General features: G+C 39.7%; 1 protein-coding gene across 1 annotated transcript in view; it reads left to right on the top strand.

The window, feature by feature from the left end:
* Nucleotides 1-21,756, top strand: part of DLG2 (discs large MAGUK scaffold protein 2) — a 973,962-nt gene that overhangs the window by 138,502 nt on the left and 813,704 nt on the right. Inside the window, exon 5 of the mRNA XM_041483662.1 lies at nt 9,062-9,160. Within this exon, the coding sequence (XP_041339596.1) occupies nt 9,062-9,160 (99 nt within the window). The remainder of the gene's footprint in view (nt 1-9,061; nt 9,161-21,756) is intronic.

Here is a 21,756-nt window from a genome sequence, read left to right as displayed (position 1 = left end):
CTTCTACAGATGGACCATCTGCAGCTTCTCTGGGCAACTTGTTCCAGTGCCTCACTAATCTCTTGGTAAAGAATTTCTTCTTAGTACCCAACCTAGACTTGTCTTCTTTCAGTCTAAAGTCATTCCCCCTTGTCCCATCACTGCATGCCTTTGTCAAAAGTCCCTCTCCAGCTGTGTGGTGGCCTCTCTATGTACTGGAAGGCTGCCATAAGGGCTGGATATTTTCCTAAGCTCTGTGTGGTAATACACATACAGACTCTTCTTCTCCTGACAACTGAGAGGGATATAAGTCCTTTGAAAGCAACCATTCTAACTCTCCTGACCAAAGTAGAGGTATTATAGTTAGGAATAAATGAAGAGCTGCCCCCAGAGGCCAGGGTAGCCCGCAGGAGCCATTTCACTAAGTCCATCTCCATCAAAAACTCTAACCTTACACTCATAAATGTCCTATTATCTCTAATCTGAGGTCAGTCCATGCCAGCTGTATGGAACAATGGTTACTAAGCAGTTCCTCACCTTGCACCTGAATATAATTGATAATAATTAATACAGTCTCTCTCATTATGCTGTTGCAGGGGCCCAGATAGAAATGCAACATCAGCAGTTAGGTAATTGCAATTTAATTGGAAAGTGCCCATTTGCAGGGGTACAGAGTTGGGAAAGGTCAATGGGCAACAGCAGGCTCTGCTACACTGCAGAGAGGGAAGGACAAAGGCTGTCCTCGTTCTCTCTGTTCCTTCCATCATAGTACTGCTTGACCATACCTTCAAGAGATTTGATCCAATTCCTTGGAGGCCCTGAGAGTTTAGGAACCAGTTCTGCTCCTGGATAAAAGTGAATCATGTGCTGCATCAGTGTGTATGAAATATAGAAACTGCTCTGTAAGATCCTCCTGGCCTGGAGCATGCTGCAGTGATTTGCTCAACTGTTTTGCATCTCTGCAGTTAGGTTTGCTGCCTCAAATCTATTGTGCACCTTCCTGAAGAAAGGTGTTAATTTAATTAAAAGAAAGATGTTAATTTAATTAATTTCTAGTTTTCAGGGGAAAATGTACTAGACTTAGACTTACTATGAAGGTCTTCTGTTAAGAACTTGACCTCAAGCAATATATCCTAGGGGAGACTAGTGGAGTAGTAGTTGAGCCAAAGGGCTGTACATATCCTTGGGATTTTTGACAGACCCAACACTGAGCCCTGAAATTGATAGTGAGTTTTCCACACTGTGCTAGGAACATCTTTGGAGAAAAATAATATTAATTTTGAGACGAATTAAATGTGAAAAGCACAATTAAAAAATAGTGTGTTATTATAGCAACCAAAGCAGTTGGCTTTTTTTTTTTTTTTTCCTTTCCTGGTTGTTTTAAAAAAAAAAAATCTACACTGATGCAATAAAAAATGACACAAGAGAATAAATGTATCAAGTTGTTATGGCAACTGAAATATGTAGGTTGGAATTTATGTATCCAGAACTTCTATGTAAGTAAAATAAACATTATCCTTGCTAATTAAAATAGCATGCAAAGATTATTTAATTTAAAATAATTAGTCATGTTTTCCCTTATAATTAATGATTTACTTTTTTATTTTTTCTGTTTCCAAGTATTTGCTTCCAGCTGTGGTCTACTTGTATTTTCATGGCAAGATTGTGATTTCACTAATACGAGCTAAAGTGTGGAGGGAGTCCACTGAAGCTAATGAATAAAATGTCAGTGTGAATGTGTGCAGGTGGGCACAACTGGAATCAAACCATGTGCTTTAGCTCGTCACTCTTGCTGCAGGTGACCTTTCTGCTTGCAGGGCCTCTTGCCAGGTGTCATTACCCCATGCTTGAAGGGATCTCCCAGCAACCATAGCTCCCTGTCTTTCTTCTCAGTTTGATAAAGTGCACATGGAGCTCCTTCCAAAGCTTGTTTCTGCATTCAACCTGCCCTTTTCAGCTGTAGATTTTGCTTCCAGGGTATTTTATGATAGCGAATTCTAAATGAGCATTCATTAATTATGTTCAGCCTTTTAATTTCTCTAGTCCTTTTCCTCCAGCCTTCATAGGAGTTCAGTAATAGCTTCTGCATTATTTGAAAGAAATAGATCTTTAATATCCCAAATTACTCTTCATGTTTTATCTTCTTTATGCCCAGCAAAGTGCAGACTGATAGCTGAAAGGTAAAAGAATGAGGAGAATGATCTGACTGAGATCCCAGTGAGCTGAGGAAAATGCATTTATTTGTTTAATGTTTTAATCTCATTCATTCTCATGTTCAGAGGTGTCTAAATTTGCCCTATGGAGTTTAAAAACACTGCTACCAAGAATGTTTTGGAAAATACCCCATCAGCAATACATAAGTTAATTGTCTCCATTTCTTGCAGGCAGATACTGCCTGGCACAGAGCTACAGCTGTAGGTGTGTCTTAGCCTGAAAACTGTAACCAGTCTGTCCAGTCTTATTCTTTGAGTGTCATTTTCATGCATCTGAACTGTAAATTATTTATCTCTTCATCCTTGCAGCAGTGTTCATCTTTGTGACTTTTTTTTGCTCATGTTTTCTCTTTGCCACATGAAATCGTGCCAACCACTGCTATTCAGTGTGCCAGGTCTCAGCAGGGGAGACTGTACTTGAGCAACAGCCCTCTCAAGGCTCATGTTTGCAGGGGCTCTGGTGGCTGCACAGTGCCCTGCTCCCTTCCCTTCCTGCTCTAAAAATCATCACACATGGCAGAGTCCACTGTTGTGTGATCTTGGTGACTCTGCTGCCTGGGGAAGGAGACACATGATTGCCTTGATTTGTCTCCCAGCTTGAAAATAAATCTCTGCATGAGCTCTTCTCTTTTCTGCCCCTCTCCTGAGACCCCTCCTGGAATACTGCATCCAGATCACAATGTGGGAAAGATGTGGACTGTTGGAGTGAGTCCAGAGGATGGGGCTGGAGCATCTCTCCTATGAAGTCAGGCTGAGCTAGAATTTTCAACATGGAGAAGAGAAGGCTCCTGGGAGACCTTAGAGAATCTTTCTGTACCTAAAATGATGGGCACAAACTTTTTTGTGGAGCATGTAGTGGTAGGACAAGGGGTAATGGTTTTAAACTAAAGAAGAGTAGATTTAGATTTATATATAAGAAATAAGGGTTTTTTTTTTACAATGGGAGTGGTGAAAGCCTGGAACAGATTGTTCAGAGAAGTGGTGGATGACCCACTCCTGGAATCATTCAAGGTCAGGCTGGACAGGACTCTGAGCAAGCTGATCTAGTGGACGGTCTCTCTGGCCATGGCAGGGACATTGGAACAGACAACCTTTAAAGTTCCCTTCCAACCAAACCATTCTATGATTCTGTGACACGTGATGCTGGAGATAGAGCCTGGATCAGCAAAATGAATCCTGTGTGTGTCTTCTGGTCAGTCACCAGGTTTGAGTTTGTGGGGCCAACTGACTCCAGCCAGCTTCATCTGAGCTCTCTGTCTGGGAGGAGGAAAGCTGGTACATGAGTTACTGCCTCCTCCCTGCCTCAATTCCCTGCCTGGAAAGTCAGTTGTCTTGCTGTACATCAGAGTTACAGTGCAGCTAGATAATTGTGTGTACAGATAGTGAGAGAAATCAGGTCTGAGTGTGTTTTGTATTAGTCCAGCAAAAGTGACTACTCCAGTAACTGATGGCTTGGATGAGAGCTTTTAGATGCATGCTCAAATCTGTACTGGGGACGAGCAAATGCACAGCTCACCAGTGACATTCTGACATCCAGAAACACACTGAGAGCATGATTTCTCTCAGGAGGGTGGAGCAGCATTAAATCAGATCCTGACCTTTCTGAGACACAAGTCCACAGCCAGATAATTGTTCCTGAGCTGTAACACTCTTAGGGCTGTCATAAAATTTTCTGAAAGGTTGAATCCATATTAGCTAAAGTGAAATCATAAAAATCCCAGGGCAAGCTAAACATTATTGTGATATTTATGCTCATTTTCAAATACAATAACTTGAAAAAAAATAAAACACTTGTGATGTAATTTGTACAGTAGAATCCATACTCAAATGTGTATTTTTCTTCACTCACATTTACTGATCATATCGGGAAGACTGGTGCAGGAGGGACTGAAGGACATTGTTTCAGGGCTTAGCCATGAGACCTCATAGTGCACTACAACATCACCATGACTTAAGACAGCTGCAAAGTCTGAGCTAATGCAATGTGATGTGGAGCAAACCTTGATGTCATCAAAAAACGAACAAGAAACCTTAACATGGAAATAAAATCCTTTCTTACATCTAAATCATTTGACATGGAACTATGCCTTTCTATAGGGCCTTAGAAATACTGAATTAGAAAAGAAAGCTCTGCTATATTATTTCTGGATTGAAATTTAGGCCCAGCTGAAGCAAATTAAACTGCTTGACTTCTGTGGGATTATATTTCTGATTTTAATTTCTAGCATGGCCTGCTCTGGAATTGTCTGAGTTTTCAGTGATATTAATCTAAGTCATATCCTGTCAAAAAAATTTGTTGAATGACATTTCTTCCTGTAATAAGGAATATAAGAGGCATAGAAATAGGACTAGCAAAGCACATCATCTTATGGTCTCTAGGATTATTTTCTGCATGACATTGCAGGAAAAACTCATCAAGCCCTCAGTGATGCTTTGTCTGCCACACCCTGTCCAATGCTCATTTATTTATTTTTTATTTATTTATTTTTTCCCTGTGGTCCAGTGATGCTGACAGCACATTTAGGAGAGCGGTCAACTCTGTGTTGGTATGGCAGAAAGGTGCAGAGCTTGGAGGACAGATCACAGGCACAGAAGGCATTCGTGCTGTTGTTGGCACATTGTAAAGGATGAATTTGACTTGATTCCAGCTCTGGTTCACACACAGCTTGAGCAGAGCGTGAGCAGGTTGGCTGTACCTGGCACAGAGGTGTGCTCTGTTCTTTGGTAGTAGCAGCGTCCTGCTGAGCGTCTCAGTTCAGCTCAGGTTGCTCCAGCATAGCTGCTGAATGAATTAATTTACATCAGTGTCCTGTAAAATGGGTAATTCCAGCATATATTATGTTGAAATGTAGCTTTTTAGATGTTCTAATGATTTTCAAATATGCTTGCTGTAGAAAAGTTAATTAAATACAGGCAGTATCTCTCAGCACTTTATGTTTCTGGGTGCATTTGGTTACCAGGATGATCAATTTCCTGACAGATATCAGCATCCAAAAGTTAACAAGTCACTGGGGTTTTTTATTCCTTTCCTCTCCTCATACAAATCACTTGGAGCAAGCAGGCATTTATTGACAGGCTCTCATGAGACTGGAGCAGAGCTCCCAGCTGGTGATCCAAAGTGCCCAAAGACATCTCGGGCAGCCTCTGTTTTGAATTTCTCTCGCGAAAAGCATAGAGGAGAGTGTTCCCCAAGCTAGTGGCTGTAGGGGTAGGTGCATTAACTCTCTGAGCCCTAAGGCAGTTGCACACTTATTTGGGCTCATGGATTATAGTTCCTCACACTTCCACCCACTCTCCTGGGCCCTTTATAGAGCTGATCAGCCTTTTCTAGCCACATCTGCCCTAGAAAATATTCCATATGTATAAATAAATGCATAGTCCTGGAAACAATATCTTAGACTGTAGAAGAGCAGAATAAAGTTTGCACTTATGTTTCCTGTTTTTTTTTTTTTAATATTTTTTATATTCTCAACCTTGGGCTTCACCCCAAGAAATAAACATGTGGTGGCTATTGGGGATGGTTATAAGTTCCTCCTATTGATATATCCGGTATAAATTCTGAAAATTCTATAAATTCTTACGCTAGACTGGGGAATTCATCCACCATTATATATCATGGCTTGGCTGCTGTAGGAGGAACTCCCATAGAAACTCATGGAAACCTCATATGCCATAATTGCCTGTGAGGGCAGATGCTCCTTCTGTCTGGTTGCTGGCTCAGACATGAACTGGAACCTGCTGCCTGCTGAAAGTGGAACTGGTGACTTAGTCTTTCATAACTCGTATCTGTGTACTTTGGCAGAAAGTAATTAGGCAGAGTTTTATTGTCAGTTGATTGTGTCAATTGTGCATGTCCTAAAAAGCTACCTGCAAGATGTGTTATAAGCACAGAAAAACTTAATTGAGCACTGTAAAAATTAGATAAAATTAGCAAGGTAGGCAATGTAGGTTACTATTTTATTAATAAATGTTTATATAACGGTGTGAGTTTGCACAATGAAAGACACATGCTGAAGGAGGTTATGGTCTAAATAGCATCTGTTAATTATAATTGAAATAGATTAGTGTTAATTATGCACAAAATTAGAAGGTTGCTTTAGGTGTGATCTGCAAGTCTCATGGTTACTAACCATGTGAGTAAAGTTACCAAGTGAAATTTTGACCTGCCCTTGCAACATTTGCTTGTGAAATCTCTTCTGTTTCTCTGACCAGTTTGAAGAGAATAATATCATGCTTTCTTCTTTGAAGAGGGAGATAGAGTTGTTCCAACTACCAGCCCTCTAGATGTAGGGGTGTGATAAAAAGTCTATAGTTTGGGCAGTAATTGTAGTTCAAGCTTGAAGTCATTATTTCCAGAACCTCCTGCAAGGATGTGTGAGCACGGTGCATGTCGTCCACTGAATTTGTAGTGTCTCATGTTGGGGCTGCCAGTTCTGCATCTCCTGGTCATGGTTTAGGAATAATGAGGTGTTGCTGAAACACTTCCTTTGGATGGGCAGGCAGCTTTTGGCTATAAAGTATGCAAATAATTTTAAGCAGAACAGACTTTTTGTTGGCCTCCAAAGGGAAGTTGTATGTAATCGAGAATAAGAAAATACTCGAATCCAAGATTCTTAGTTTTTAATAAATCTGTCACAATGCACAGCAAGTATTCTTTCTGTCTCTGGGATTATGGAGTCCCACATATTTCATAAAACAGAATTAAATGTCTCTTGGTGTTCAGATAGATCACTAACGTATGCTTTGTTTAGGTTGAGAGACCATATATTATTTTGCTAATGATTATTGAACTTTAACACACTGGAACAGAGAGATGTTCCAGATTTATTACAATTACTCTTGCTTGGACTGTTTGAACCCCCCTAATGTCCTTGATTTTCTGCTCTTTACAATGAATTTGTGACCCATTTCCCTAAGGAAAACAATGGAAACATTTCATAGCATCTTATGACATTACTTTTTGTTCTTTCAAAACATTGGAGCCAACTAATGGTGAAAAATTTGAGAAAAAATATGTAGAATGTAAACAAAGTAAGTTTCTTATCCTGTTTGCAGCTGCACTCAATTGATAAATGTTACCATAGAAGTTTCTGCTGAAGCTTATCAAACCCATTTAGAGAAGTTGCAGGAGCTGAGCTCTTTTAGGATCAGGATCCTTTACGTCTTGATGATTAGAACAAATAAATAATGTATTGATTTGAAGAGTTTATACTGTTGCCTGTAAATAGTAACAATGAGAAACATTTATGTCAGGTATTCAAAGAAAGCAAAGATGAAGTGAAAATTTTATGCATACTTTTTAGCTCCTTGTGAAACCAATTTTCTCTTCCTAAAAGAAACATTCAGGGAGTTTCTTGGATTTTCTGTAGGCTCTGAGGCAAGATCTGGGTTCAGTTTCTTGCTGTCCTTGAAAATTTTGGCCTTGTTGTCTTTCCATCCCTTACTCCCTTCCATATTACAAATGAGAGATATTCAACACCCTTTGGTGACTAGAAACCAGCCAAGGGAATAGTGGTTCTCCATGTAACCTCAGAGAGAACTTGTGGAGTCCTGTATACTTAGCCCCATGTAATGCTGAGCTGCTGGGCCTGATCCAACCTTTAAACACAGTCTTTACTGGAGCACAAGACTCATCCATTGGTTCCAGTGAAGCTAGAAGCACGAGTCTAAGTAGTTGGCTGGACTGGGGCCAGCACTCAGTCTTTTGCTGGACAGAGCCCTAAATAAACAACCAAGGATCAGAGGACAGAACATTTGCACATGCGAGTGTGATTTGGCTGCTTCTGTGGCACTGGCTTGTTGTTTTTAAGTTGTGCTGGCAAAGGCTGCTCTACTTAAAATGCTAACAATTTCTTGCCTGTTGTGTTAAAATTGACTGCACTCCTGCGGGATGCCTGCACAGGCTAAAACAGGATGGGTCTAAATCACTCAGGGTGCTTGCAGTGCCTGGCACCCACAGACACAAGACACTAAACTCTGTTTGAATCCTCCCTGCTTTCCTGTTTGTGCTTTTGCAGAGTGCTCAGAAATTTTTTGAGATCCAAGTTAGAGGCAGTCATCACATTTCATTCAAAGGCTGACTCTTCAAGCACATTATTGCAGGGCAGAGCATTGTAAACAGAGATGTCATTTGTAATATTTACTGTCTAAATGTAAAATCTACAGTAATATATTAGATTTCCAGAAGGAAAATTGAAAAAAACAAATACAGCCATTTACTATGTCTTCTGCCAAATATATTATTTAAAGAAATCCTGTGTGTTTTATGAGGGTTTTGTGTAAGCAACGTAAGATTAAAATCTGTGTAAGTGAAAGAAAAGTAACAAAAAAAAATGCATTTGAATTTAAAAGATTTACACATATGATTACTAGTCAAGCATGAAACCTTATAAAAAATGTTTCACTTAGGAGAATGTCATGAATTAGAAATAAGAAAACAAACTAGATAATTTGTTGCTGTAAGGAGATGTAATTCCTGCAGGTACTCCAGAGGAGACCCCCATCATGGTCAGCAGGTCTTTTGGCCAGGGTACTGATTTACTTCCTTATCTTTATGTTCTGTTGTCGAGAGCTGCAGAGCACCTTGAATGCCTTCTGAAGTTACACAGAGGCTATGATAAGCATCATCTTGCAGATTTAGCCTTTTAAGACTTTCACAGACTTCCATGAGAGTGCCTGTAGGATTCAACACAGAAAGTTTTGCATGAAAAAACATGGAGGTGACAATCTTCTGTATAAGCCACCTGATACTTACCTGAATTCAGTTTACCCTTTTGTGTGTACATGATAATCTTTATGTTTAAATGTAATTGAATTAAAGCACACATCTCAGTTACTTTATTTATGTTTTTTTCCACCCTGCTCTTTAGCCTGCAGCTTCCAATGAATCAGAAGGATCTGGCCAATGTGGTGAATGCAACAAGGAGAACCCGACTTTTGAAAACTGTGTGGTAGACATGAAGACAAAGGTATTGTCCACTCTTTTTTTGTGATGGGGAATGAAATCCTTGTTTAATGAAGTTTTGCTGGAGGTGAAGTCTGTAGGACATACTGAATTTGAGCTTCTGGATTTTATTTTATTTATGTGTAATGGCTGCATGAGGCTTATGGCTGTAGCTTATTGTGGTATATTGCTAGCCCTGGGTATTTTATGCTGACCTAGGCAGGATTTGATTTTTATTTTTATGTAAAAGTCTTGTTTATATTGGTGACAGTTCTACAGATTTGCTGATCTCAAGGTGATTTCATTTCAGTCTATTTTTGAAGTCCAAGTTGTTGCGCAGTTAGTAGGTTTTATTCCAGGTGTTTTCAGTCTAAGTGCGTGTTGTAGTTTCTTTTTGGTCTGGAGTCAGTGTAGAAGAATTTGAATGTCAGAAAAGTGATGATTTTTGTATGGACAGCCTAATGGTACCTATCATAAAACTCTGCTGAACAGTATTACTTCATGGCTGTGGTAAGGGGCAGTGTTACACTTCCCTGTCTTGCTGCATGCAAGTGAAATCATAAGTGTTTCATTATAGTATCTCCGTTATTTTTATAGGTTCACAACTTGGCTGGAGCAATTCCCTTGGGCCTAGATATTATTATGTGGACTTTCAGCCTTGGCGTCATTGTGTTTTATTCCTTTTTGAAGTGAAAGAAACTTATTTAAGTTTTCTTTTAAAGTAAACAAGCTGGATACATGATGAAAGGAAAGAGACATTAACTGAGATGGTGTGCTTGTGTGGTACCTTGTAGACTTAAGCAAAAGTTCTTTTCAACAGTAGAAACTTTCAGATTATTCCTCCTGTCTAAAGCTTTTCCATGCGCTTTTTTTCCACTTCTAGATTAATGTATCTGTTCATTACATTTTAATAATGTAAAGATTATTAATTTTCTAACATGATTTTCTGAGTTTCTTGGGTTGCTGTGTTCCCAATTTCCCAATCAGAAGAACTTTTGTACCATATGGTAGGGTGGTGGTGCTTGATAGTTGAAATACAAGAACATATATACTTATTGCAATTTGTCTTTATATTTATGGAAGATTTTATTTCTCCAAAGCAAGGAATTATAAAAAGTTTGCTATATGCCCTAAATACATCGCCTCCACGAGGATGTTGTGAAAATCACGGGATGTGGTTGATCTCATCTCCATTTCACAACATGATTTCTGTTACGAATGGCTTGCTGAACAATGCACCATCCTCCTACTTAGAGTTACTGCAAATCCCGGACTAAATGTTTCTCCATCAGCAATTCTATGTGCTACATTTTCATGCTGTTCATGTACAAAGTGTACCTGAGAGGAAACTCTGACAATTGGCAACTTCATTGCCAAGCTCGAAGACATTCAGAGCTGTGAGTGGTGTTTTGTCCTGTTCTGAGTACCATGGGATAGTAGATAGCAGATGTTTTGTTTTCATTTCCAGGATCATGTGGTTTAGTGTGTCAGTTCACTTCAAAGCATCATTTTGTCTGATTTCATTTTCAAGTGAGTGTGCTTGAGTGTTAGTGGCTGCTATGACAGTGACACCTAGCCATTTCAGAGTGGCTACATGTTTGAACATATGTGCCAGAGGTTTTCAGTTGCTGATGATCAATTGGTTGTTAGGTTTACTTCCCCAGGCAGAATGCTCAAGAATGAAAATGAACTCTTGGTTCACCATTTATCTTGAGAATTGAGAACCTCTTCTGGATGTACCACCCTTGAGTACCATGTGATTCCGTTGCAGAGCATCCCAGCTTGCTTAAAGCCAGCAGAGCATTTGTAACTGAAACACTTCTTTTTCTTTCAAAGTAAGGGATTTGTGACAAACAAGAAAACAATTATGGATTTGTATAGGAATTAATAGACAGAAAAAGCATTAGGCATGAGTTTTAAAGTAATGGAGGTTGCGGGGCTTTTGAAAGACTAGCTTATACAAAGACCTTCAGAGCTGTAGGATAGGTCAAGGACCTCTGCCCTATACTCAGTGATGATGAAAGTGCACGTCCTACAACACTACAAGTCATATTGTGTTCCCAGCTTGCTATACTGCCTTCTCATAGGACCCCAAACTGGTGAGTATGTGGCAATGAGACTGCTGGAGAGGTTGCACTGTTTCAGAAGTAGCTTGTTTGGTTTTTCTTCTGAGGCAGTTGCTTGGCTAAAGTGGTGCAAGCTCCCACGTACTACATAAAGGGGTGGTAAGGTGGGATTGTACTTGGGGTAAGAAGAGAGGGAAGCCCCTCCAGAGCTGTGCAGCAGAAACTTTTTTTACTATGGCTGTTGAGCCCGTGGCCACCTGGGCACACAGACCTTGTGGTGAAGGAGTGGAGCTGCCTATCCACCTGTCCCTGTGCCCATTTCATCATCTCCCTTCAGGCTTTAAGAGGCAAGGTCTGCTTCCCTACAAAAAAGAGAATTGCCTATTTCTTCTCATTGGAAAAACTACCAGCTGGAGAAATTGGTCAGGACTCCAACACTGATTGTGCTAAATAGCAGTGAAATTTGCCATGCATTGGTGAAGGGAATGATTCGTGTTATAGCTTCTGTCTGAGACTCTCTTGGGCCTCAGGCCAGTTGCAGAGCTGCAGCTCTTAGGGCTGCTGCAGTTAGGAGGGCAAGAATTGCTATTTTGGTGATCTTTAAATTAACACCAGGACTCCTGGGCTTCTGATTCAGCCTGGGAACTACATTAAAATTCTGAGTGACTAAGGTATAAAAAACGTGCTTTCTGAAATTTGTATTAACTTATCTTTCTGGATGAAGAAGGATTTATTCTGACATTTCATCTGTAATACCGCTTTTAACTACATATCCAGGATCTACAGGATTAGTAGTTTCTCTCTCCTTTTTTTTTTTTTTTTTTTTTCCAGTGTACCACAAAGCAGCCTTCATAAAGAAACTGTCTCATGAGATTTTCCCTTGTAGCATATACTTACTCAGATCACTTGATCACTTGAATCCTGGTGTTAACCTACTAAGTAACCAGTTGGGAGATCCACAGGAACTGGGTTCAAGTGGTATAAGTGAGCTCTGGCTGTAAAGACAAAATTTTCCAACTACATCAATTGCTCTCTTAGCAGAGGTAATCAGGAAAGTATTTATTTGTAGCTTGTTTGAATGCAATATAGAACCTGAAAAGAAGAAAGAGAATATGGCAATGGTAATGTAATACCATCAACATGGACTCCATAGAACACAATTTAAGATACATTAGGAGTAAATAAACTTTCCTCTATATTTAGAAGAGCATGTGTGTGTTCATGTGTTCTCTGTGTAGGTGCATAGAGCTCTAAATAGTCACTGGCTAAATTTTTCAAGATGCTGATGTTACTAATTCAATGTTAACGGTCTGGTTAGATGGCTCCTTTCTTTGTGTCTGCTACAAAACTTGGAGCCATAGTGCTCTTATTTTTCATAATCTCTACTCTTTGAATAAAAGAAAATAAACCGGTCATGCTTTAAAAATTTTTTTAGCAATCTATTATTTTTTACAGTTTTTGCTTTATAATATTTATGTTTTAAAGGAATTTAAGAAGTGTTTAAGAAGGTGCATAATGAAAGATTAAAAAATCAGAATATTTTCTAATGATTTTAGCTTTTACATAAGCTTGTTTTTACAAATATTGAATGCAGCGGGATGTTGCAGGCTCTGGTTCTAAATATAGTGGCCTAATTAAACCCTCTGCTTTGGTTATCCAAGTGGAAGTACCTGGATACAATGAAGACTTTAATGCCAGAAAGGAGCATTAAATTGTCCAGTGTAGGCTGCATTAAAAGACCATCCCATTTCACCCACTCACCTCATATTTCTGGTTTTTGTATGACTTAAAAAGAGATACCTTGGTAAAATTAGAGGAGAAGGAAGCAGTCAGCTGGGCAGATGGTTTTCACATGGTGATCCACAGAACCACTGGTGTCACAGTAGGAAATAGTTGTTACTCTTGTAACAACTCTTGTTGTTAAGGGTACCCAAGTATCAGAGATCATCACAGAGGTTATTTTTTACCATCTAAGTTGACTGTAAGCAACTATAAACCATGTCTTTTCACCCCAGATGGGTGCTCCTCAATTTTTTTAGTTTTTGGGTCAAGCCTTTCTATAGTAGATTTCAGTCAGGATTATATGTACATATAAGAAAAAGGCTGAAAGAACAGAGGAAAAAATAGAACTAAACAGTGATATGACCTCCAGAAATTAGAGCAGAAGGAGGTGTTGCTAATGAAGGGTAAAACAGCGCAAAGGATTTGAAAATCTCATTCTTGGAGAGAAAAAAATGAATGGAAAAAGTATCTAGTTGTTCAAACAAAATTAAGCAGCTCAGCCTCTTTTTGGGATCTGGGATGGGTTGTTAATGGACATGAGGGACTGAATCTGTGAAGAAACACTAGAGACCCATTGATAGTCATCTGTTGCCAGTCGCTGTGTTTTAGAAGCTATGACTGGGAGCCCTGGCAACCAAAATCAGCCTGTGGAAGTTTGAAGCTGGGGTCTGCATCCCCAAAAGCATGTCTTCCTTCTGTCTTGGGCTATGGGAGATTATAGGGGTAAAAAGTAGGTGGCAGTATTTTAGGGAGCAAACTGCTCAATTATGTGTTAAGCTTATGTGCAAATCCTGCCCTGTTAAATGCTCATTGTCATATTTAATGGAAGGAGGTGGCAGTCAAAAATTGGAGGAGTGCAGGAGGAAGCTTTTTGGTACACTGAGGGAGCTGGGTGAGTCACGTTCATGTAAGCCTTCCCAAAGGTTTGAAACCCTCTGTTTTTCAAATAAACTTTAAATAGGATCATGAATTCACTGGAATCATCTCACAAGAGTAGAGTTGCAAGTAGAAGCATTTACAGATCATGCACTTAGAGACCAATTTCAAAATACATCTCCATATGCCAGTTTCAAGTCAGAGATGAGATTTTACAGCCAAGTCATTAGGTAATTATATGTATGAACTACTTCACACCTTACTAGATAAGCTTGAATCTATCAATGAGAAGAGAACAAACTGTTGGGTGCTTTACACCCAAATGTTAAGATATCTGCTGATTTTAGAATTGACTGAATTCACTTTTACCTAATAATGCTTAGAGCACAAGGGTGACTTACGTTACACCATATTAATGGGTTAATTTCCTCTTAAGGAGATATTGAATTTGTTCTTCAAGGATATTTGGAAGTTCCCTGTTTCATGTAATGTATAGTTTGATAACCTTGTCTGATGGGCTACTGGACTAAACCTGAGTAGGGAGAAAACCTGCAGGTTCTAGCACAGCCTGTAAACGCAAATCAAGTTTGTTTAGTGTACATGGGTTTGCTCAGAGTGAGTTCAGCCTTAGAAACAGTTCTAAGTGCTCTGGAGAATTTCTCTTTAAGATGTTGTATCCACCAGGACTTTAATAGTTGGGGGAGGGTTGATTGCTCTCTGACCACATATCTGATTCACTATGGATTTTGTAACTTTGGTAGCAGTGACCTCATTTTGGCAAAATAATATGTGTCATTTACTGAGCGTCTCACTGCTCCAACAATCACGGGAATATTAGGGTTATAACCGGAGTAATTTATGGAAAAGAGATGACTCTTAAATAATCTTTTATTTTCTTGGAAAGGCTTATTTTATTAAAAACATATTTTAACTCTGAGTGAGAATGAGAGATCCTCAGCAAAGCACCCAGGGGAAATTGTGCTGTCCAGTGTGTTGAAAAGGTGAATTGTAATATATGGGTGTCTAGACATTTCCTCTTGTTGCTGTCAACAGTCCAGTTGGCTGTATTTTTTTTTTCCAGTGAATAGGAGCATTGATTTTCCTCTCTCTTTGGCCAGAGCTTTCATTTTACATATCTTTCCCCTTCTGAGTCTCTTTCTCTCTCCCTCCCTCTCTTCTCTCTCTCTCTCTTCCTCTATCTGGAAGAGAGGGAAGCCCGTAAGAGCTGACAGCAAGCTTTCTAACTCAGAATGATTCATGTAAAACACCTGAAAGGCAAGCTCTGCACCAGCATCACTGCAAGAAAGGTAGGGCTGTGGGGGCTTAAACAGTCTGTAAAACTCCAAGCAGAACATAGAGAACATGAGATAAATAGATTAAGTCTTTGAATCTGTCAATGATGCAAGAAAAGTTTGGGAGAGAATTTAAGGAGTGTTTAAGCTCTGTTATTAAAGGTGCTTTCTTTTAATTAAAAGTTTGATGTATTTTTCATAGGTGGGGGAAAAAAAAAGGTTCCCCTACAAAGCTTTGAATAATGTATGTAATGTAGGGGTTTTTTCCACGGGTGGTAAACTATAATTATATCACTGTTGTGCTGACAGATCCACGTGCATGTGTAAATATGCAAATCCTGGTTCTTTCCCCTGACTGATTATTTTCTGCTATAGCGAAAGTTCGCCTTATCCAGCTGTTATTTATATTCACTTCTCAAATCCGAATCTGACCCAGTAATTCTGAGCAATTGTAGCTGTGACGCACGAGTTCTCACACACACCTTCATGTTTCAATCATGCACTTCCAGCAATGTGTGTTTGTAGCAATCATGCTCTTAATAAAACCCCTTACAACCCAAAGCAGTTGTTTTGGCAGAGAAGTGACAGCACTGTGATAGATGGGCCCGATAGTTGTGTGTTTTGTGCTTGCTCTGAGTTAGTAGGGAAGAGGAGGGAGAGAGCGAGTGAAAGGGGGGAGGAAAAAAAAGACAGGGAAGGAGAGAGCGGGAGGGAGAGAGATTGAGAGAGAGAGAGAGAGCGCGAGAGAGGCTGAGAGAGACTTGGCAAGGGAAATCTTATGGGTATACTGAAACAGCTGATCAGAATTGTGAAACCAGAGCTAGGGCTGAAATGTGATGCTTTTGCTCTTTTGTGCTTGTTGTGGTTCTCATCTTCCCGTTTAGAGGGCTGCATACCATTCAACAGCATATTTTGATCTCAGATTGAACAATGCAGCAATCAAGCCTGATAAGCCACCTGGAAGTTTTGCTTGAGACGATTTCTAGTGGGTTTACTGATCCCTGTGAGCATCATGACTGCCTTTAGCATTGTGGAGGAGGACTCGAGTTTCTTATGAGGGCCCCACTTGGAAAAGCCGGCTGTGCAGATTCAAGCCTCCGGTTCTGTTCATGCTATTCAAAAGCCTTTCCTCACCCTTGCTGATTTATTTTTATGATTTACATACACTCCTGTGGAGATTTACAGAATGGATTGTCTTTGCATTGTCACGACCAAGGTAGGACTGGAAACATTGCTGTTCTGTGTACATATTTCTCTGCTATTTTTCTATTCCTGTAATTAAATAGATTAAGCATGTACTGTGTCAGGTTGCAAGATAAAGTGATGAATAAGCTTTGCTTCCACAAGCATTTTGTTCTCTTTATCTGTAGATTATGCAGTTTGTCTCTATATGACTTCCTAAATGATTTTTTTTTACTTATTTTTTACTAGCAAGACAAAAAGGATTTCATATTTTATCTTAGCCTATGCTTGTGTCTATTAATAACTCTAGCAACTAGAGCACTTTCAGAATACGTGGTATACTGCACATATTTTCTCAGCTTATCAGTTTATTCTGTAAACTAAAGAATAATAAAGAAAGGGGTATTATATGGGTCCTAGGATTTTAAGGAGGCCAATCAGATGTAGTTTAGATAGTCATGGTGTTTCTGATTGGAGAGATGCAAGTTTCTTGTGGCTTATTGTGGGGTTTTTTTTTGGGAAAAAAACATAGATTACTTTGCCTCTCTGGGCCTGAAAAATTAAATTGCCTAGGTCCCAGTTCAGCACTCTTATACTGATTTTAGATCTAGCTGGACTGTTTGGAAACAGTCCTTCTAAATAATTTCTTCCGAACATGAATACAGACAGTTTCTTTTCCACAACAGCGGAATTAGGCTAAGGACCAGGGTTAGGGACACTTCCCAACCTAAAGATCTAGTGTAGGGATAAGCTGAATGATTCCTTGAGACACCTTCAAACTTATCAAACTAACTTAATATTAAATGGCAGGGCAATGATAAGGGAACTCCCTTTCTGTTGCTACAGGGCAGGCAGCTCAGCGCATGTTTGCAGCGCCTTTGCACGTGGTGGTGGTGGGGTTTGTAAGAAGCAGGGAATGTCCAGCTTTGGGGTTCAGCACAGTGCTACCTGTTCTGCCTTACTTTTGATGAATTTCATATTTTCCACAGGACTTGCAAAATGCCTGGGGTGGCCAGAACACCTGAAGGCTGCACAAATGATAAGGCAAAGCAGGGGTTAGCGCTGCTGTCATTTTTTGCATCACAGCTGGGCAGAATGGGGACACCCATCTGTAACATGGAGAAGGGCAGGAAGATATACCCTGGGCACCCACAGGCAGCAGAGAGGGGCAGTGGGTGGCCACTGCAGAGAGCATGGAGCACAGTGGAGCCATGGAAACAGATGCCAGCTGTCATTCCCATCTTGCTGGTGGAGAAACCCATATGGGAAGAGAACAAGAGGTGAATGAGGCCACAGAAGGAGGATAAATTGGAGGAGGCTGTGGCCTCATTCACTTCCTGTTCTTTCCAGGTCCTCCTCGCTCCCACAAGCTGTGCTGAATCTGAGACTATATCCTCAATCAGCCCTGGAATAGAGCAGGAGCACTTGTGGGTACCTGTTGGTGCAATACCATTGAAAAGCACTCAACAGTGGAGGTGCAGCACTGCTGAACAAAAGCTGAGGTGCAGGATCAAGCTAAACGTCTGGGTTTTACACGCCCAAGTGTTGTTTTCCATTTCAAAAGGTTGAAAAGAAGAGCTGTGATTAGCTCTACTTCTGGGTGTCTTGTCGTGCAGTGGGGACCTGCAGTTGCATCCATGCTTTGCCTAGAGAGTTTGGGATGGAGGTACGTAGAAATTGGATTTGGGGACAAGGGGAATAAGTCAAGTTTTAAGATGGTGTAATTGGAAAAGACCATGCCCCAGTACCTTTTTTTTTTATATGTCAAGAGACATCACTTATTTATTTTATGAATTGGTGCTGAAAGTTTTCCACTGAATATTTTCCCAGGGCCTTCTGGGAAATAACAAACTTTGCTTCACTGCCAGCTCGCTACTACTGCTGCCTTGAGCAGGGTTCTCAACTCCATCTACACACATTTTTCCTTTCAGCTTTTCTGTCTCTTGTATCTAACAGTGATTGTCTGAAATGATCTGAAAATCAAGCATGTGAGTGAGCCTCAAATACTCAACTCCAGATATTTGGTCTTTGCTGCCAATGTTGGTGTTGGAATGAGATACAATGTGAATTGTACTCGGCTCTCTATTTGCAGGCATGTGGAAACAACATAATATCATATGTAATTGAGCTGAATAATGGCAAAAGTCTAGTTTCAGAACACTTTCATATTGCAACAGCTTGAAACCAAAGAAGTTAGTGATTTGCTCATCTTACTTTGTGCCATATTTAAATAGCTGGACTAGTGTTGTATTGGTCCATAATCTTATCTTAATGGCTTTATTTTCACTGGAGTAACTCTCCTTCCTTTAAAGCACCAAATTTTTTTATCTGTTTATGCCAATTTTCACTAGTATAATAAAGCAGACCTTTTTCAGAAAATTTCTTTTAAAAAAAAATCATTTTGATAAGCATGAATTCTGCAGAGCAACAGTGTAGTCATTTTTGACCTCAGATCTGTTAATTGTCCGTATATGAATAGCCATTTGTTTGATTTATGCAGATAATTGCCATTCTTTGTCTTGAAAAAGTGGATCTTGATGTCAGAAGGAGTAAATACATCAAGTTTATTCTTCAGATCTTAAGTAATAAAAAGGGAGTAAAATATAAATACTTTTTAAACTGCAAAAGATGAACACTGTTCAGAGTTGACATTTTTAACACTTTGTCATTTAATTTAGTCTGGAGTTTTTGGTATTTTCACATTATAGAAAATGACATAGATGTTGTGGTGGAGTGAATGTGCCCTTGTACATTATGTTCAATGGATATACAGATCTGGCTTTGAACTCTGGTAAAAGATGGCATCTAATAAAATTAATTTCTGGTATACCTTGCCAAATCTTAAGTCCTACTGATGTTTTTTCAGCCAATGTGTAAAGTATGTTTAAGATAGATTTAAGGTATTAATTTGTACAAATTCTTCCTCCTTTTTTTTTTTTTCCCCCATGCATTTCTGAACACTGGACTACAGAAATGCTGAATCAGTCAAGGACAGCTTCTTATGGTTGTCCTGATTTATTTTAATTGATCATGTTCCCAGCATAACATCTTTCCTTTACTGTCACATAAAGCATGTTAATTGGTGGCATTATTTTATCATTAGAAAGAATTCAGTATAAATTAAAGCTTAGGTTGAGGCTCCATCCCAGCGGGAGCACCAGGAGTTTTTGAAAGGGAAGAACATTCCCACTGTGCCTCCCAACAGTCAAAGGCAACATGCTGTCCTCTCCTGTAGGTACCAGCTCTGCTTCCATCCTTCTGCCTTTTACAGACTCATGAATCCAACAGGAGCTGCCACTAGTGAAAAAGAACATAAATAGCTCAATGTTCCTCACTGGAACAGGGGCTCCTCCCCTGGAACCCCCAGTTCTTGGTATTAGGTGGCATAGAAAAGGTGATTAGCTTTCACTGGAAATAAACCCCAAAAGCTTTCTGGCACTAGTTTCGAGAAGGGAGAGCTCAGAGGTGGCAAATCTGCAGGCTTAAAACCCAGGAGGCCAATGGCAAGGCCAGCTAAAGATCTTATCTCAGGACACAGATTTTAAAACTTCCTGGGCAATATAGACTAGTTGTTTAGTATCTTTAACATCAGTAACGCCCCTAAGAACTATCTGCGTTGCTTGCCACTTACTTTGTTTGGGAGTTGTATTTTGAGGTTTGCTTAAGATCTCAGATTTTAACAGCTGAATGCTTCTGTGTTTTGAGAAGATGTACACAAAGAAGAGACACCACTTAAATAATCCAAATTTATCCAAGTTGTCAGCACTGAGCACTGGCAGCAGTAGGATTCCTGTGTCCCAGAGCTGTGTCTTTCAGTTTGTAAAACAGAGAATTTGCCTTCAGAACCAGGGAGAACACACAGCTTGAACTTGTATTTTTAGCTGCAAGAAGAAATTCCTGACATCAAAATATTGAAAATTCTGCAACTTTTACTTTTTTTTAGAGATTCTTGTTGTTAGCTTCCAGTTAAGTAGAGATTGACACCAGATTACTCACTAGACAGGTCTTACATTTCATTTGATTGTCACTGACCCCTCTGGAGCAATTAATTGAAAATGTGATTATTCACATGACTGGAAAATGGGAAAAAATTGTTGGTGGTTTGTTTTCACACATTTAAAACAATGAAATAAAGACAGAAGGAAAGCCCCCTATTTTGTGTTTGTGTTGGTGCTGGGAAGAAAAGCAGTAAGCTTGTTTATGTTGTTAACCCATCCTAAAGTTGCATGTGTACACTTTTGAATGACAAGGTTGCCAGGAGCCGGCAACATCTGTCTATCCTATTTTCTTCTGCTCATCCAGCCATATATATGGAACAGGGTACACCACTGTGTGCACTTCAGGCAAAATTCTGAACAGATGTGTGATCAGAGCTCACAATATGCTTGATGGTCATGGAAAATAAGAAGTTACAGTGGTCAGTGAAAGGATAAACATCTTGCTTATACACTGGGAGTGCGAGGACTTTTCTGTAGGTCTCTCCCACTCCACACATTCATCACCCCACTGTGTAGCATGAAGTTAAGAGTAAAGCAGAGGAGAGCTATAAAATTTGTCTGGGTAGTTCACTTCAAAACTACATTAAGTATATAATTATAAAATCCCTGTTATTAGTATGCTGGTATGTGTTTGGGAAATGTAGGAGCAGGTCTTGTGTCCCAGTAGGATACTGTGTATTTTCCAAGTGAGAAGGAAAACATCATTCAGCATTTAGCCTACAAAACTAGCTCCCAAAACCAACCCAGTTATCTGGAGGGTGTTTTTAGAACATGGCTGAAGAATGGAAAAATGTGGAGATGGCACCACTGGGGTGACCTCGCTGTTCCAGCCTCTCTGATTTAGAGTGGCAGCAGAAGCAGTTCTAAGATGCTCTGAGAGGGGCAGAATGGTCCATGAGATAGGTCATCTGCTGGAGATGAGGAGCAGGTCCACACACTGTGTGCCAGCTGCTGGTCCCATTTTGCAGATGAATCCACTAGAAGGTTCAGTTGAATTATTGATTATTTGGGCCTGATATTAATGCAAATAGCTAATAATTTATTTTTGCTGAGGTGATTTTGTCATAGGCCTGTTGTCCCATCCCTTCTCCTGTTTGATTATGTTAATCTGAAAAATACTCAATATAGAGACTTAAAAAGGCATATACTAAAAGAATGAGGTCCAGTTTGTTTTGTGGGACTTGCTGAAAGATAAGCTGAGAGGCTGTAGATCAGTCCCAAAATTAAGAAATTATAAAGCTTGATAGATAGATACTGAGGTTAACCAGTGCTCAGGTGTTACAAACCAGCATAATCTTACTAAAACTAACAGAGCTGTAGAGAGCAATACGGCATGAGGATTTGATTTAAATTTAGCTGGATATGAAACAAACAAGAAAAACCCCACATTTTTGTGCCTGCATATTGTTAATGATCTGGGCAACA

This window comes from Pyrgilauda ruficollis, unplaced genomic scaffold, assembly GCF_017590135.1.
Source record: "Pyrgilauda ruficollis isolate IOZ18807 unplaced genomic scaffold, ASM1759013v1 scaffold60, whole genome shotgun sequence".
Taxonomy (NCBI): Eukaryota; Metazoa; Chordata; class Aves; order Passeriformes; family Passeridae; genus Pyrgilauda; species Pyrgilauda ruficollis.
This window is presented reverse-complemented; position numbering and strand designations above follow the sequence as displayed.